The sequence below is a fragment of the Theropithecus gelada genome, chromosome 1 (assembly GCF_003255815.1).
Source record: "Theropithecus gelada isolate Dixy chromosome 1, Tgel_1.0, whole genome shotgun sequence".
Classification (NCBI taxonomy): Eukaryota; Metazoa; Chordata; class Mammalia; order Primates; family Cercopithecidae; genus Theropithecus; species Theropithecus gelada.
Window position 1 is genome coordinate 45,865,069 of NC_037668.1, and position 16,671 is coordinate 45,881,739.

General features: G+C 48.0%; 1 protein-coding gene across 1 annotated transcript in view; it reads left to right on the forward strand.

Moving 5' to 3' along the window:
• Positions 1-16,671, forward strand: part of IGSF21 (immunoglobin superfamily member 21) — a 273,116-nt gene that overhangs the window by 218,164 nt on the left and 38,281 nt on the right. The window contains exon 4 of the mRNA XM_025389584.1: positions 8,221-8,339. Within this exon, the coding sequence (XP_025245369.1) occupies positions 8,221-8,339 (119 nt within the window). The remainder of the gene's footprint in view (positions 1-8,220; positions 8,340-16,671) is intronic.

A 16,671-nucleotide genomic window follows, 5' to 3' on the forward strand; every position in this document is an offset into this window, starting at 1 on the left:
ACTACCTGAATCTTTTCTGTTAGCCCAGAATGAGATACTGGGTATATAAATGAAGACGTTTGAATTACAAAATGCTTTTTAAATTGGGTAGATTAAGAAAGTTTGGTCCTGAAGAGTCTTCTTCTTCGGTTGCTGAATTTTGGCAAGAGATGCAAAGCCACACACCACGTTCCTCCCTCCATCTGTCCTTCCCTTCCTCCTTTCTGGGTCTGGGCCATATCTGAGTTTGCAGTCAGACTGAATTTGGGCTTGCCCCTCCAGTCGATGGAAGCCGCAGGAAGGTTTTATGTTGGGAAAGGACAGGCCAGATCTTCACCGTCATAAGGTCACTCTGACAGCAGGGTGGGGGCCTCAGGCAGGAAGATGGTGGCAAGAATGAAGACAAAAATGGAGAGGTTCTGGGCCAAGCAGAGACAGTGGGGTGGAGGCAAGGAAACATCGATGAGCCACCTGTGCCACAACATCCTCTAATTTGGGGGAAGACTAAAAGAAAAGAGGATCAGGGGCACCCAGGCAAATGTCATGCACCCTTTTCTCATAGAGAAATCCTGTAGCTCCCCATTCTTCTTCTCCAATCCTTTTTATCCATGTTCCACACACAGTTCCAACAGGACTTGTTATTTGAAGCTCACTGCAAATTGACAGCAACACTTAGAAAGTAGGAATAGGTTGGCAGGGGGGCACGAGGGACAACATGGAGTGAGCTGCTTCTAGAAGAAGGCACTGAGCAGTGTGGGCAAAAACCAAGAAAAACCAAGAAGCCGTCATGCAGTCACTTTAGAATACAGTTGGGCAGTGTCTTATAAAGTTGTAGGACCAACCGTGCTATGTCCTCACTTGCACACACAGCACCTCTCCCTGGGCTAACAGAGACGATCCAGGTAGCTGTCAGGCCTTTGAGGCTCCATTTTAATGAAGAGAGAGCTATCTAGGTGTCCATCAACAGAAGGATGGGTAAGCAAATGGTGTATAGTCATGAAATGCGATGCTGACCAGTAGGGAAAAGGAAGCAACAATTGGTAAAGGCAACAACATGAATGAATCTCAAAATAATGACGAGGAGTGGAAGAAAACAAGCAAAACATCGTACACACTTTGTGATTCATTTATATAAAATCCTAGGAATCAAGATTTATAGTGACAGAAAGAGGATCAATGGCTGCCTGAGGATGAGGGGCATAGATTATAAAAGGGCACAAGGAGCCTTTTAGGAGAGATGAGTATGTTCATTATCTTGATTGTAGCAATGGTTTCAATATGTCAAAACTTATCAACTGTGGAAATGTTGAGTAGGTACAATTTATGGTTTGTCAATTACACCTCAATAAAGCAATTAATAAAATTGAAACAAACAAAGGCAAGGATCCCAGGAGACCTTTAACATCAGGGTAAACTCACCTAACACATTGCAAAACCCCTGAGACTCGACAGGATGAGATTGATGTTTGTTTTAATGACCTTGATCCTGGGACAGGTTAATTAACATCCAGCCTCCTCCCTTTAAGAAGGAGACAGATGTAGACAGGAGGCAGATTCCAGAGAAAAGGCATCTTTACAGTGTTGTCATTTAAAAGTACAGACGTTCCTGGACTTACGATGGGATTACGTCCCAATAAGTCCATCATAAGTTCAAAATATCTTAGGTCAAAAATGCACTTAAAACACCTGATCTACAGAATATCATGGCTTAGTGCCTAACCTAGCTTAAATGTTGAAAACACTTTCATTAGCCTACACTTGGGCAAAGTAATCCAACACAAAGCCCATTTTATAATGAAGACTTGAGTATCTCATGGAATGTTTTAAATACCATACTGAAATTGAACAGTGGAACGGTCGTACGGCTGGTTTCTACTGAGTGCGTATGGCTTTCACGCTGTCGTAAAGTCGAAAAATCATAAGTTGAACCATTGTGAGTCGGGGACTGCCTGTATCGTTTTGTCTGTCTTGTTCCCCAGTATATACTCAACACCACAAGCAGTGCATAGTACATGGTGGGTGCTTGACAATTTGTTTTAAAATTTTCATCAATTCACAGTGTAAGGAGAAGAATATGACAAGCACCCCCAGCATGCCAGGCCCTGTTGTAAGTGCACTGGTATGTGTTCATTCATTCAGGCTTCAGTTCTCAGCAAAAGTCAAATATTGGATCACTTGGTTCTTCAATAGCACAGGAAAAGCAAATCAAACTCATTTGCTGTGTCCTCACAGCTCCACCCTCCCCTCCAGTGTCTTCGTTCTATGAAAATCTAGGACTCTTCCCAGTGGAAAGACGAAGCCAGGAAAAGAAGGCTAAGCAGAGGCTGTAAACTCGTGTAGGGCGTGGAGAATGTGCACAGGACTTGCTCAGCAAACCTCAGTCATCAGCATTAAGGGCCCCGCCAGAAGCTTGGAGCAGGAAATTTAGGAAAATAAAAGGCCATCCTGTTTCTCCCAGCAGGGAGGAAACATATGGCTCTCATTACCTGGAGAGGTGGGAAGCCTCAGAATAGAAACACACTCAAGAGCGATGGAGGCAAATTCGGAGACCAGTAAGCTCAAATCAATTTGCTGATAAAGGAAGATCTGGAGGCAGTGGGGGAGAGCACTCATGGGCTCCAGCCTCCATCTGGCCTGAATTCAAATCATGCCACCTACTCACTCTATGTAGCAAAAATTCAGTTAGAGAGGGTAAAATGCTCAGTGCAGTGCCTCCTACCGTAACTCTTTACACATATTGGCACCTCCCCAGTGGCTGTAATCCCACAAGGCAGGTGTCATAGCACCCATGTATCAGATGGAGAAACCGAAGCTCAAAGAAACCAAAGGACCTCATCCAACATCACATGCTAGTCAGGTGCAGAACCAAGACTAGAGCCCACGGCTCTTGACTCCTGGTGCAGCCTGTTTCCACTGACGTCATTCATATAGGCGATACTCCTTGAGCACCTACCAAGTGACCTTCCCTCCTTGCTTGGGAGGGAAAACAAACAAGTTATACTACAGCATGACATGGACAGGTGTGTGCTCCCAGAAACAGATGCAGCCCTGAAGTGGTGGAGATGAATTATGTCTTCAGAGGGCTGGGCAGTCAAGGTAGCCTGCCTGGTGGAGGTGGCATCTGAATGTAGATCCTATAGAGCTTAACATTATAGGTAAAAGCATGGAGGCAGGGACCAAAATCTCCAGCATCCCTGTACCCATTCCCAATCCAAGCCTCAGCTTAGGGCATGGCATACTTCTGTTGAATGTGGATGGCCTACAGCCCTGGCCCCAGATTCAGCAGAAGCTGCAGTGCCCAGCCCTTGCATGGCCTTACCTAGTGAAGGCATGCAGGCCAGGGGGCATGCAGCATCCGCTCTCTCTGTGCCTGACTTTTCAAAAACACAATTACTCACCCTTCAGAGACGCCATCAGTGTTGGTAAACTCCAGCCACTAAACTGCATTACACTGATCTCTCCAGAAACCTTTGCAGTTATTAATAGTTTATTGATTGCAGCCCATTGCTGATGAGGGCAGGCCTCCTCACCCTCACCCCCCTCGGGTCCCTGCTATCTGTGGAAAGCCTTCTATTCATCATGCAGATCAATGCCACTCAATTCTGGGGAAAGGGAGTCTCTGGGCCACTTAATCCACTTTAGAAAGACAACAGAAAAGGCAAAATTTTAGATGAGGTGCTGAGAAGAGGTGGATTGGTCCAAATCAAAGCTGTGACCTGGCAGCTGTTGGATCTGCCAATGAGAACTAGAATCTGCCTTGGTTGGAGGTGGGGGGCGGGGATCCTGGCCATGTCAGGTGGTAACAGGGGAAACCAGATGAGGGGTATACAGCGATCTCTGTTATCTTTGCAAATCTTCTGTAATTCTAAACTTATCCAAAATACAAATTTTATTTTTTTTTAGAAAATAACTTGGCTCACGGGAGGAATGGAAAGAATACCACTGTAGCTGGAGGAAGGGGCAGGGGCGTGGGAGAAGGGAAAGTGTGAGACATGGCTGGAGGAAGGGGCAGGGGTGTGGATAAGGGAAGGTGGGAGGCATGGCTGGAGATGTAGAAGGAGCAAAGTGTGCTGGGTCCTATTGGCAAAGATGACGATTCTTATCTCTCTTTTTGCCATTTTTATTGATAGCTTTATTTTTTAGAGCAGCTTTAGGTTCACAGCAAAACTGAGCAGAAAGTACAGAAAGTTCCCACCTGCCCCTGTCCCACACACGGACAACCTCTGCCACCACTGACTTCCTCCATTTCAGTGGCACATTTGTTACCATCAACAAACCTACATGGATATGCCATTATCACCCCAAATCCATAGTTCACGTTAGGGTTCACTTTTGGTGTTGTGCATGTGATAGGTTTTGGCAAATGTTACTACCTTTTAAAATGTTTTTATTGAATTGATATTGCTGTCTCATATTTTTAAATTTACAGTTTTATTTCTATTTAGAAGATTTTTTCTATTCTCCATTTTATTTTATTTTATTTCCATAGGTTTTGGGGGAACAAGTGGTGTTTGTTTACATGAGTAAGTTCTTTACTGGTGATTTGTCAGATCTGGGTGCACTCATCACCCGAGCAGTACGCCCTTTACCCAATTTGTAGTCTCGTATCCCTCACCCACCTTCCACCTTTTCCCCCAAATCCCCAAAGTTTATTGTATCATTCTTATGCCTTTGCATCCTCCTAGCTTAGCTCCCACTTATGAGTGAGAACATACAATGTTTGGTTTTCCATTATTGTGGTACTTCCCTTAGAATAGGGGTCTCTAATTCCATCCAGGTTGCTGTGAATGCCATGATTTTGTTCCTTTTTATGGCTGAATAGTATTCCATAGTATAGATATATACCACAGTTTTTTTATCCACTCATTGATTAATGGGGATTTGAGCTGGTTCCATATTTTTGCAATTGCAAATTGTGCTGCTATAAGCATGCGTGTGCAAGTATCTTTTTCGTATAATGTCTGTCATAAAAGCAGGGAGAGCCTTTGATGGGACTTAGGTAGAGGAGTACCATTCATCTCATTTGCATTGGAAAAGATCTGGATTCTATCTGGAGAATGGATCAAGAGGGAGATTACCAGGGACAGAAAGCCCAGTAAACCCTCTGCCTCCATATTCCCTGTGAGAAGAGATGCTGACTGTGGAGATGGAGGGAAGTGAATGGTTCAGGATCTATTAAGAGTAGAACACCCAGGACTTGGTCACTGTCTGTATTTGGAGGGTGTGGAAATGGGAGATGTCAAGGAGGGTGCCCAAGAATGTGCCTTGGGCTAATGGTGGAGGACAGGTCTGGACATTGGAGGAACTAGGGAACCTGGGCTTGCTCCTTCAGTCGATGGGAGAAGCAGCATCTGGTGCTGTACACATAGTCCTCAGTGAGAAGCTGCCTTTTTCATAAAGCAGCAATCCAGGTGTACCCTGAGCTGTCTTCTATACCACCTGTGAGGTGTCACCTACATGTGTCACCCAAGCATATTGCTTACGTTACTATCACCTGAGCATGTCATCAGGGTGGCAGTTGCCTAAACATGACACTATAAACACATCTTCTGCAGCCATCACCTAGGTGGCGGTTACTTGCACGTATCTGCCTGGGTGTCAACCATGTTATTATTATCTTATTACCTCATCTGGGGAGCTGCCAGCTACACATGTCTCCGGAGCTTGTTTCTTTGCAGAGCTGTCACCTGAACCTGCCACCTGCACTTCTGTCACCTACAAAAGTCATTTAAGCAGGTTGTCTCTATAACCAACACCTATGAGTGTCACCAAGTGCAAATTCTGCTCCTACTGTTTGTAAGCCATGGGGCCTTGGGTAAGTCATGCCATCTCTCTCTGAGTCTCCATTTGTTTTTTTTTTTAATCTAAAGTATGTCACTCCAGGTGACTGTCACTCAGTAATGGTGCCCGGTAAAGAGGCTATTTTTTCAGTCTAGCTGAGTTACAAACAAAGAAAATCATTCCCGGAGGGGAGACTGGTCCCCTGCTGTTCCCATGTCACTGTGCTCTTTCTTCTGAGATCAGGGAGTGGAGGGAGACAGCGTCTTCTCAACAAAGTCCCCATTCTTTACGTCCTTCCTTGACAGTCGGTAGACCAGATGTCAACCTCTGTGTGTTCTATGTAAATGAAGGTGTTTGTTTATGCTAATGTGTGCTGGGTAGTGGGAGGGATGGGCTGGTTCAGCTCAGTAAGACGACAGTGATGGAAAAAGAGGCTGGCAGCCCAGGTGTTGGGGGACAGTGAGTCACAGGGGAAAAGGAGCCAGAAGACAAAGATGAAGCAGGTAGCTAAAAGGACAGAAGAAAAGAGTGAAGCTGAGGTTACATTGCTTTGCAGAAACAGGTGGAAGAGCAAAGTGAAAAGTGTGTCCAGGAGGCAGAAGGGAGGATGAAGAACTGGATTGAAAGAACCTCCCTTCTCAGGGGTGGCAGAGCAGGGTCACACGCCCAAGAGCCTGAGCGCTAACCAACTACTGCTCTTTCCTGTCCCCAGTGGGGTCCTTGTCAGGCAGGTTAGTGGGGTAGGGCTGTGGGTATGGATCCCTTCCCGTGGTTTCCTGCTATGACTTGGGAACTTCTAAGACTTAAACAGATACCCCAGTCCCGCTAAGTTGTAGCCAGAATAGGCTGGAACTCGCATGAAGACAGACATATTTCCCCAATGCAGCAATGACATAGCCTCTGCAACTTCAGGCCAAGGCTCCTTCCCATCCAAGTGTCCAGATTCCACTTGCCAGGAATTCCCTCTCCTCACAGAGCTTCGAAGGACTGAGGAACAATACAGAATGGCCTCTCTGTCCATTTGGGTGCAACGTTCCTGCTTACAGAAGTCCTGCAGTGACATCATTGCATTTAATCTTTACTGCAGTCACAGGAAGTAGCACCTCCACTGTTTAGGAAAGAAAATGGAGAGGGGAGATGGACTGACTTATCCAAAGTCCCATGATTTACAAACAGTAGGAGCAGAATTGGAACCTGGTTCTCTTTGACTCCATGTCAAGGCTCTTTTCAATACAGAAGGGAGGAAAGAGCCTCCCTGCTGGCGTTTTCCATGGGGAGAGAGAACATACCAACTCATTTTCACATGGTCTGACCCTGTAGATGCTATAGAAAGATCTAGAACAGGAGCTGTCCAACTACAGCCTGCAGGCCAAATCTAGCCCATTGCCTATTTTTTCACAACTTGTGAACTGAGAATGCTTTTCATACTTTGAAATGGTTGCAGAAAAGAAAAGAAGAAGGATATTGTATGGCAAATGAAAATTATATGAAATCCAAATTAAAATGATCATAAGTAAAGTTTTATTGGAGCACAGTTGCACCAATTTGTTTACACACCATCTGTAGCTGCTTTTGTGCAGCAAGGACAGAGTTGAGTAATTGCAACAGATAATGGAAAGGGCAGCAAAGCCTAGAATGTCTACCCTCTGGACTTCTAGGAGAAAAGTCTGAAAGCAGGTTTGAGGGGGTCTCTCCCATCCTCAGGATCACCTCCTCTGAGACACCCTCCCATCACCTCAGGGGTGGGATTGGCTGCTCCCCAATCTGAGCTCAGATAAGCTCATGCTTTTCCATGTGAGTGTGGAACCCAGATCAGCTTCCCTACCTCCTTATCCGCTGGGATGGGGGCTCCTGTGGACCTGAATTTTATTGTCTTTCTCTTCCATGATCTCAGGACTGGGCATGAAGTGGCAGCATGGCGGCGTGGAGAGAGAAATTCAGATTTCCATACTGGTTCTTATCTGTATACAGGGTTGGGGGCAATTGACTTCCGTCCCGAGCCTCAGTTTCCTTGCTTATGAAATGGAAATATGGACCCTGTGTGGAGGCCGTCATGAGGAAAGAGGGAGCTGATGCCTCCAGTGACAGTTTTGAGCCCATACTCATGCAGTGATACACTAAATGCCCACATCTATTGACCTATGCCATCCTCACGGCTCCCTGGAAGTGGGCAGCATCCCAGGCTCATGGAAGCCGACAGGCTAAACAACTGCTCCAGGACCCACTGAGCACAGATTGGACTTGGCTGAACACAGTCCACACCTTCACTGTCTGAAAGGCTGAGTACAGGGCCTGCATACAGTCGGTGTTCCATAAATGCTCCCCTCCTCCCAGCCCAGCACACAGGCATGTGTTTGTTAGTGGAGGCTGCACCAGTGGGCATCAGGATGAGTTTCCTTGAGCACTGCCTTACCCTGCCCCACAATGATGGGCCCTCACCCTGTCTTCTGCCTCCCCTAGGCTGCCCGAGGTCCGGATCTCAGACAACGGTCCCTATGAGTGCCATGTGGGCATCTACGACCGTGCCACCAGGGAGAAGGTGGTCCTGGCATCGGGCAACATCTTCCTCAACGTCATGGGTGAGTGCAAGGCCACTGGACCCAGCGTCTCAGTGAGGAGGATGAGTGTGTTTGAGTGTGTGTGTGCGTGCACACAGCAGCCATCCTGGGGGCCATCTACCAGAAGTTCCGTTGTGCTGGTGTCTTCCCTCTCCTGCCCTTGTCGTGGAGGGTCAACCAGACCAGGCTGAGCCAAGGTGTGACCCGTGAGGTCTTGCCCACCATGGGCCTCCCCTCAGGAGGTCCCCTTCTTGCAGCACAGGTACCCCAACAGGACCCTCCCCAGGGAGTGAAGGACAGCACCTCAGCCAAGATGCACAGCTGCTGCAGGGGGAACCATTCTGCCCCTCAGTCAAAAGTTCCCCCTGCACTTCCTGAGGCCTTAATGGAGATGGCATAGGATCTGGAGACGAATTAGGAAGCGCTCAGGGCTGGGATTCAGAGCTCCTGGGTTCTCACCGTCTCCTCTTGTCTCCATTTATGCACCTGTAAAATGGAGGTAACAATACTGGTGTCTATCTCCAGCTGGCTGGGTCCTTGGGTAAGTCTATCCCAGTCCCAGACTCAATTTCCCCATGTGTAAAGCAAGAATGCTGCTCTGCGCATTCTCAGAAGCCCCCACCGGCTCTAATGTTCTTGTCAGATACACACCTTTGGATTCTGGCTCTATTGCAAGGATGCTGGGGACTTGGCCTTGACTCTAGACTCTGTGTTCTCCAGTTTTCTTATCAAATAATATTTATCAGGGAAACAAAGCTGTGGTACACAGGCAATCAATGAAAGCATAAAGGCCCCGCTGAAAGCCGCTGCTTCTGGGGAAATTGAAAACCCCCAAAGGCCAGACCTCCAGAGGGACATTGATTCCTGCAGCGCGCCAGTGGTGGTTCTGGCTTCCCAATGGAGCCACGAGGCAGGAGGTGGCGTTGCCAGGAAAAGCCCCTCTCTCGCAGTTACTCATGCACCAGTCAGCTCCTCTGATAGAGGAACTAGCAGCGTTTGGGTGCCTGGCTCTGGGTTGGCCACACCAGGGAACCTAGGAGGGACATAACTCAGTTTGCACCATCAAGGAACTTCCAGTCTGATGAGAGACATGTACTTAATCAACCATTTATGCATCACAATGTATCAAGCACCTACTTACGAGGTGGACCCAAACTTTTTATAGGACAAATACTTATCTACAGAGATTTTGCAGGAGACAAGCATAAAACACACGCATAGATGAATTGAAAAGAGCGTGCAACATGCTGGAAGAAAATAAAGCAGAGTAAAGGAATAAAGAGTGACTGCAGGTGGGTGGCTGCTAGCATAGGGAGGGGACTCAGGGAAGGCCCCTCTGCAGCTATTGGGCTGAGGGCTTTACATGTGTTACATCGTTTAGTCCTCACAACCAACCCGAGGGTACATGCTCGCATTAACTCCATTTTGCAGATGCAGAAATGGATCACAGAGAAAGCAAGCAACTTGCCTAAAGTCACACAGCCAAGTTCACAAACTCCTCCTATGATATCAGGCAGCTCAGTGGTGCGCTGGGACTCACGCATCTTGACTCCAGGGCCAGCTCTGTCACACTGCTGGAGGCAGTGAAGATGCTGTGCTAAGGCCTCACTCTAAGGTGCCTTCAAGCAAGGCCAGAGTCCTCAAAATCCATCCCTCCATGAGGCCCACACTTCCCATTACTTTACCAAAGAACTCTGAGCAGGTTATTCTCCCTCTGTGGCCTTGATTTCTCCCATCTGTACTGTATTAGTCCATTTTCACGTTGCTGATAAAGACATATCCAAGACTGGGCAATTTGCAAAAGAAAGAGGTTTAATGAACTCACAGTTCCACATGGCTGGGGAGGTCTCACAATCATGGAGGAAGATGAAAGGCACGTCTCACATGGCAGCAGACAAGAGAAGAGAGCTTGTGCAGGGAAATTTATGTAACCATGAGATCTTGTGAGACTGATTCACTATCATGAGAAATAGCACAGGAAAGACCGACCCCTATGATTCAGTTATCTCCCACTGGGTCCCTCCTACAACACAGGAGAATGGTGGGAGCTACAATACAAGACGAGATTTGAGTTGGGACACAGCCAAAGCATATCATGTATCATCAGAGAGTTGACAGATAATCCTATGCTCCCTCCCAGCTCTGACACTTGTGAGTCTCTTACTCCATCCACTAAGTGAGGAAACTGAGGCACAGAGCGATCTCATGGGACTGACTCAGGTTGCACAACTGGCCTGATGGTCTCTGCTGAGCAAGGGAGTGTGCTCCTGGCAGGCTCAGTGCCTGAGACTTTTCCTCTCCTTCTGTGTCACTGCCTGGGGATCAGGGACACTCCCTGTGGGAGGCAGCAGTCACCAGAGACCAGAGCACTGGGAAGGAGGGAGCAGCTGCTGTAGTTCCACTTACCGAGCGGTCTGATGGGGCTCCATGGACTCTGCAGGCAGCTGAGTCTTCCAGGAGGGGCCGGGCAGGGGCAAAGCTAGTGATGCAACCCCTACCTTCCACCCTGGCACTTTCAGATGCAGGGTAAGGGTGACCCCTGGAAATTCAGGGCTTCCCTGGCAGCTTTTTCCCTGGCATCGCACCCACCCATCACAGCCCATCCTCTGCTAGCCACTGCTCAGAGCTCACTGTGCTTGCCGTTGGTCTTCCCAGCCCAGCTGTCCCCCAGTGGAGCAGATCCACCTTGGCTCGCTATGCTCATGGGAATTGATATGGTAGCTGACACGTCTCCCGTCCCTCCTTGGACACGTGCATGTGCCTGACAGCGTGTGAGCTTCTGGCTTCACGTGTGTTACCTTTTAGAATCCTCATGACAGCCCTGTGAACTGAAGGACTTTATGATCCCCGTTCTATGAGGAGACCGAGGCTTAGCGGGGAGAAGTGACTTGTTGGGTTCTAACAGCTTTCTAAGTCCAAGTCTCATGATCTAAACCAGCACTTCTTAAACTTGAGCATGCAGCAGAACTGGCTGGAGAGCTTGTTAAATACAGATGGCTGGGTCCCACCCCACAGCTTCTGACTCAGCTGGGCTGGGGTGGGGCCTAAGAATATGCATTTCTCACAAGTTCCCAGGGGATGCTGCTGCTGTTGGTCCAGGGGCCACACTTTGAGGACCACTGATCTAAATCTCTAAGTATTTCCCAAAATACTAGTTCTGTGTGTATCTATATATTGATGGTTATTCGATATTATACATATCTACAACTATGCCTATAGTCTTACCCGTATGCAAATGTATTTTTCCTCCCTCCTCCCACTTCTCACCTCACCCCAAACACAGGAGGATCCCCCCCGCCCGATTTCTTAGCATACAAGTTAAGGACATACTAGTTTAGGTCCCAATCTCAGCTCTGCTCTGTGAACTTAGGCCCATTTTCCTCTGTGGGCCTCAATTTCCCCATCTGTAAAATAGGGATGGGGATGCTTTCCTCCTAGGGTGGCTGTGAGGCTTAAAGTAGATGAAGTTTGCAGAACACCTAACCCATCAAGAATATCATTGAAGAGCTCAGTTACTTGGAATGTGTTGTTTTTATTATCACTGTCTCTGGTTTGTCCGCTCCTGGGCACAGCCGTGGCTGCCTCCCTCTTGCCCCTGGTTTTGGCCCCAGCAGAGAGAAGCCCCCCATTCACAGCTCCGAAGAGCCCTGCACTAGTCTGAGGAATGACTGTTCTGGGAACACAGCTTCATGCACCGCAGTGGCCTGGAAGCCAGGGAGTGTCTCTGGGAGCGGCAGGGACAGGGGTCTCTGCTTACTCACCTTCTCTGGGCTTCTTCCCCAAAGGTCTGCGTGTCCTGGCACCACTCACCTATGGAAGGAGTCAGGATATTTCCCAACTGTCATGATGACAGCAATGCCTCACACTTGCCCGATTTGAGCACTTTCAGAGGGCTTTCACATTGAGGACATCACCCAATCCTCACTGTAGATCGGAGCATGGGGTTTACAATCATCCCTAACTCACAGAGGAAGAGACTGAGGCCCAGGGAAGAGAAGGTATTTGCTCCAGGCCTTATAGGGTGGGGGTGATCTTTGTGCCAGAGCAGCGTGGCTTCTGTAGCTCACCAAGGTCCTGAATGGTGAGAGGAGGACTGGGGGAGGCCGCGTGGCTGAGTGTTTCTCATACAGCATCTCCTGTAACCCATCGACCACGTGGGCCTGGGAGGAAGGCACCACAGTGAGCCCATTGCACAGACCTGGCTCAGAGGGGCATGGGACTTGGCCGAGGTTGGAAGGTTAAATGAGATAATCTATAGAACAGAATGTTCTGGGCCTGAGGCTTGGCACATTCTGGATGATCAAGCAACAGTATCCCTTACAACAAATAGTAGTCAGGTCAGATACAAACCAGGCACAATTAGACCAATCTCTGTGAACGCCTCCTTCAAATATGTTTCAGGGCAGATTTCAAAAATTAAAACCGACTCATTGCTTTGGTTCATCTGTGGTATCGTGTTCACACACAAAGCCCCTCCCTTCAAGTGAGCGGAGGTCACTGAACGCTGGGGTCTCTTTTGTGCCACATGGGACCCCAAGGGCCGCTGCAGCCAAATTGAGGCAAGACAGCCCCTCCCTGATTTGGAGGTCGATGGGAAGGAAGCTCCCAGGACAGTGGGGAGAAGGAGAGCCGAGGAGCTGGGGATGGCCCAGGGCCCACCTGCCTCAAAGCAGAGTAGTTCCGCCAGACAGCCCAGCATCCCAGTCTGCCATCACACGTCCACATTCAGCACATTCTAACGCGGCCGTTTCCAGAGGCCTCCGGGTGCAGATGAAAACGTGAGTGCAGCTGTAATTTCACGCCTATAACATCCCACTATGTGGTGGGGAAAGACATTTGGGAGCCCCGTGGGTGACACCAAGGGTGTATGCTGCACACAGTCATTAAAATGTTTTTATCCGAGCTGCAGATAAATTGTAAGCCAATTTGAAAGTTGCGTGCTGGGCCCCAGGAACGCATTATACACAGTCATGGAAGGATTTTGAAGGTTCTTCTGGGGGTGCAGGTTAGGAGGAGGGAGCGTGTTGAAGGTGCGCTGTTACAATCAATTAAATGTTGTGAGAGCCAGGCACCCCACCCCCATCCTCACCAAAGTTAAAAGACTGCACTTCTGGCTCCTCTGGAATGCCAAGGGGCAGGGTTTCTCTGCCACCGAGTGGGGCCCTTTCAACCCAAAGCTAAAAAGCAAAACCACCCTCTGCATGCCAGCATTGAGCTCAGGGTTCAGCCTAGAGTTAATCCCTCGCAAAAGCCCTTGGATGTGACCCTGGTCATCTCTATTTTAGGGATGATGGAGCAGAGGCTCCGAGAGTTTAAGGGGCACGTCTACGTGAGTGACAGAGCAGGATGGGCAGGAGTGGGGCATCCCACCAGGTCTCCCTGAGCCCAAAGCAGGTACTTACACAGCAGCCTTAACTCCCAAAGGAAATTTCCCTCCCTTTGACCATGAGTCACACAAACCTCAAACAAGCACTGGAGTGGGGACAGAGTGCAGAGGGTGGGGACTTCCTTAAGACTGAGCCCTAACTAGGTTGCTCAAAAACTCCGATGGTCCTAGCATGGCGGCTCACATCTGTAATCCCAGTACCTTAGGGAGGCTGAGGTGGGTGGATCTCTTGAGCCTAGGAGTTCTAGCCCAGCCTGGGCAACATGGGGAAATCCCATTTCTACAAAAAATTAGCCGGGCTGTGGTGGCATGTACTTGTAGTCTCGGCTACTCAGGAGGCTGAGGTGGGAGGATTACTTGAGCCTGGGAGGTAAAGGCTGCAGTGAGCTGAGATCATGCCACTGCGCTCTAGCCTGGGCAACAGTGAGACCTTGTCTCAAAAAATGAAACCAAACCAAACCAATAAAACCAAACAGCAACAACGAATTCCGATGGATGGGTGGGGCTGTTTGCCTTTCGGGATAGTAGGAGTCTAGGAGGAAGACAGAATGTCTGTGTCCTTGCCTCCATTCCTGTCCCCATCCCCATTTTTGGTTCTCTCATCCACTACTATCCAGCACCTCCCCCACTTCTCAAACCCTTTGAAAGGAGCACTGAAGTTGGATTCCAGCAGACCTGGGTCCAAATCCCAATTAGTGTCTACTTTTGACATGGACAGTCTAGTATTGAATTTCCTTTCTGGTAACAGAGGATATCAGAACGTCTTTTTTGTTCAAATATGTTATAAGGTGACTTGGATGCCCACGTGCATGGACATTCTAATTTTCATTTATTCATTTGTGTGTTCATTCATTTAACATATATTTATTGAGCACCTAGTACATTGCAGGCACTGTTGTGTGCACTGGAGTTTGCAATGAACAAGAAGGGCAAAAAACAAAAAACAAAAAACAAAAAAAACAACAAAAAAAAAACTGGCCCTCACAGACAGTGCAGTAGGGGAGGCAGAAGATGAGCAAGTGAAGAGATGGGGAGACAAATAGGATGTCAGTGGGTGGTAAAACAATGTCAGGAACAACCCATCAGGGATGGGGCTGTTCTAGGTCAGTGTGGCCCCTCTGAGAAGGTAACATTCAAAAGAGGTGAACTATAGGGAATTCATTCATTCATGCCAGTGATTCAATGACTTACTAAGCATCCCCCAGGTGCCAAGCACAATTCTAGGTGATGTGGATACACTGACAACAAGACAAGGTCCTTGCTTGTGGTACAGAGGAGAAAACTAGTTTTGGGGGCTGCCCATAGCAAATGACTGCAAACTGGGTGGCTTAAAACCACAGCAATGTATTGTCTCACAGTGCTAGTCCCAGAAGCCTAAAATCAAGGTGTCAGTAGGGCCATGCTCCCCATGCAAGGGAAAAATCCGTCCTTGTCCCTCCCCTTGCCTCTGGTGTTGCTGGCGATCCTTGGAGTTCCCTGGCTTATCGATGCTGATCTCTGCCTCTCTCATCATATGGCCTTCTTTCTCCGGCTCTGTGTTCCTGTTCCTGTGTTAAGATTTGTTTCTGCTGCTGCTTCTGCTTCTGCTTCTGCTCCTGCGCCTGCTCCTGCTTCTGCTTCTTCTCCTTCTCCTAATCCTTCTTTCTTCTTTCGTCCTCCTCCCCCTCCCCCTCCCCTCCATTCTCCTCCTCCTCTTCTTCTTCTTCTTCCTCTTCCTCCTCCTCCTCCTCCTCCTCCTCCTCCTCCTCCTCTTCTTCTTCTTCTTCTTCTTCTTCTTCTTCTTCTTCTTCTTCTTCTTCTTCTTCTTCTTCTTCTTCTTCTTCTTCTTCTTCTTNCTTCTTCTTCTTCTTCTTCTTCTTCTTCTTCTTCTTCTTCTTCTTCTTCTTCTTCTTTCCTTCTCCTCCTCCTCCTCCTTCTTCTTCTTCTCCTCCTCCTCCTCCTTCTTCTCCTCCCCCTCATTCTCCTTCTTCTTCTCTCTCTTTTTTTTTTGTGTGAGACAGAGTCTTGCTCTGTTGCCCAGGGTGGCCTCAAATGCCTGAGTTCGAGCAATCCACCCACCTTGGCTTCCCAAAGTGCTCCAGGCAATGAGCCACTGTGCCCACCTCAACAGATTTTCTCCTTATAAGGACATCAGTCATTGAATTAGGACTCACCCTAATCCAGTGTGACCTCATCTTACCTTTAGCACAATTGCAAGGACCCTATTTCCAAATAAGGTTACATTTATATGGACTGCGGGTCAGAACTTCAACACATCATCTTCAGGGGCATAATTCAACCCACAGCAGTAACTGAGTCGGGATGTAGCACACCAGGATTCCCTGTCTGACTCTGAAGCTGATACTCTCTGCTCCCAACCCAATGGGTCACCCTTCGTTGGACACTGACTAATATGCAGGTGCTGTGCTAAACTCTTGTTGTGTTAACTCACTGAACACTCACAGAAGCTCTGCAAGGTGAGTACTATCACTTTCTCTTTAGCAGGTGAAGAAACTGAGAGGTGATGTCACTTCCCTACACCACCCAGCCAGCGTGTGGCAGGGCAGGGGTATATAGCCATCCTGCATGTTAACTTCTCTGCTCCTCTAGGAGTTTACCAATGAATAGGAAGCCCAGACTCATAAAGTATTGATACACATTAATAAAATGTTCTACTTCGGGATCCCTGTCTCTCTTCTGGAAGCTTCCAAGTGAGGTTGGCAGATGAAGTAGACTTTTGGAACCTGAGGCCAGAGTGGCACCAAACCACACTATATGCTTTGCAAGTCTGGAGCCAGGAAACACAGCTTCCACCCCAAAGAGCAGATGTTAATGAACTTTACATGATGTTTCTGGTTGGTTTGTCTTTTTTCAGTATGTTCTACTGATTTTTATTAAGTGTGCCTGGTGTGTTTTTCCTTGTGTTTTGTTTGTTTGTTCTGTTTTGTTTTGTTTTGTATTGTTTTGTTTTGAAACAGAGTCTTGCTC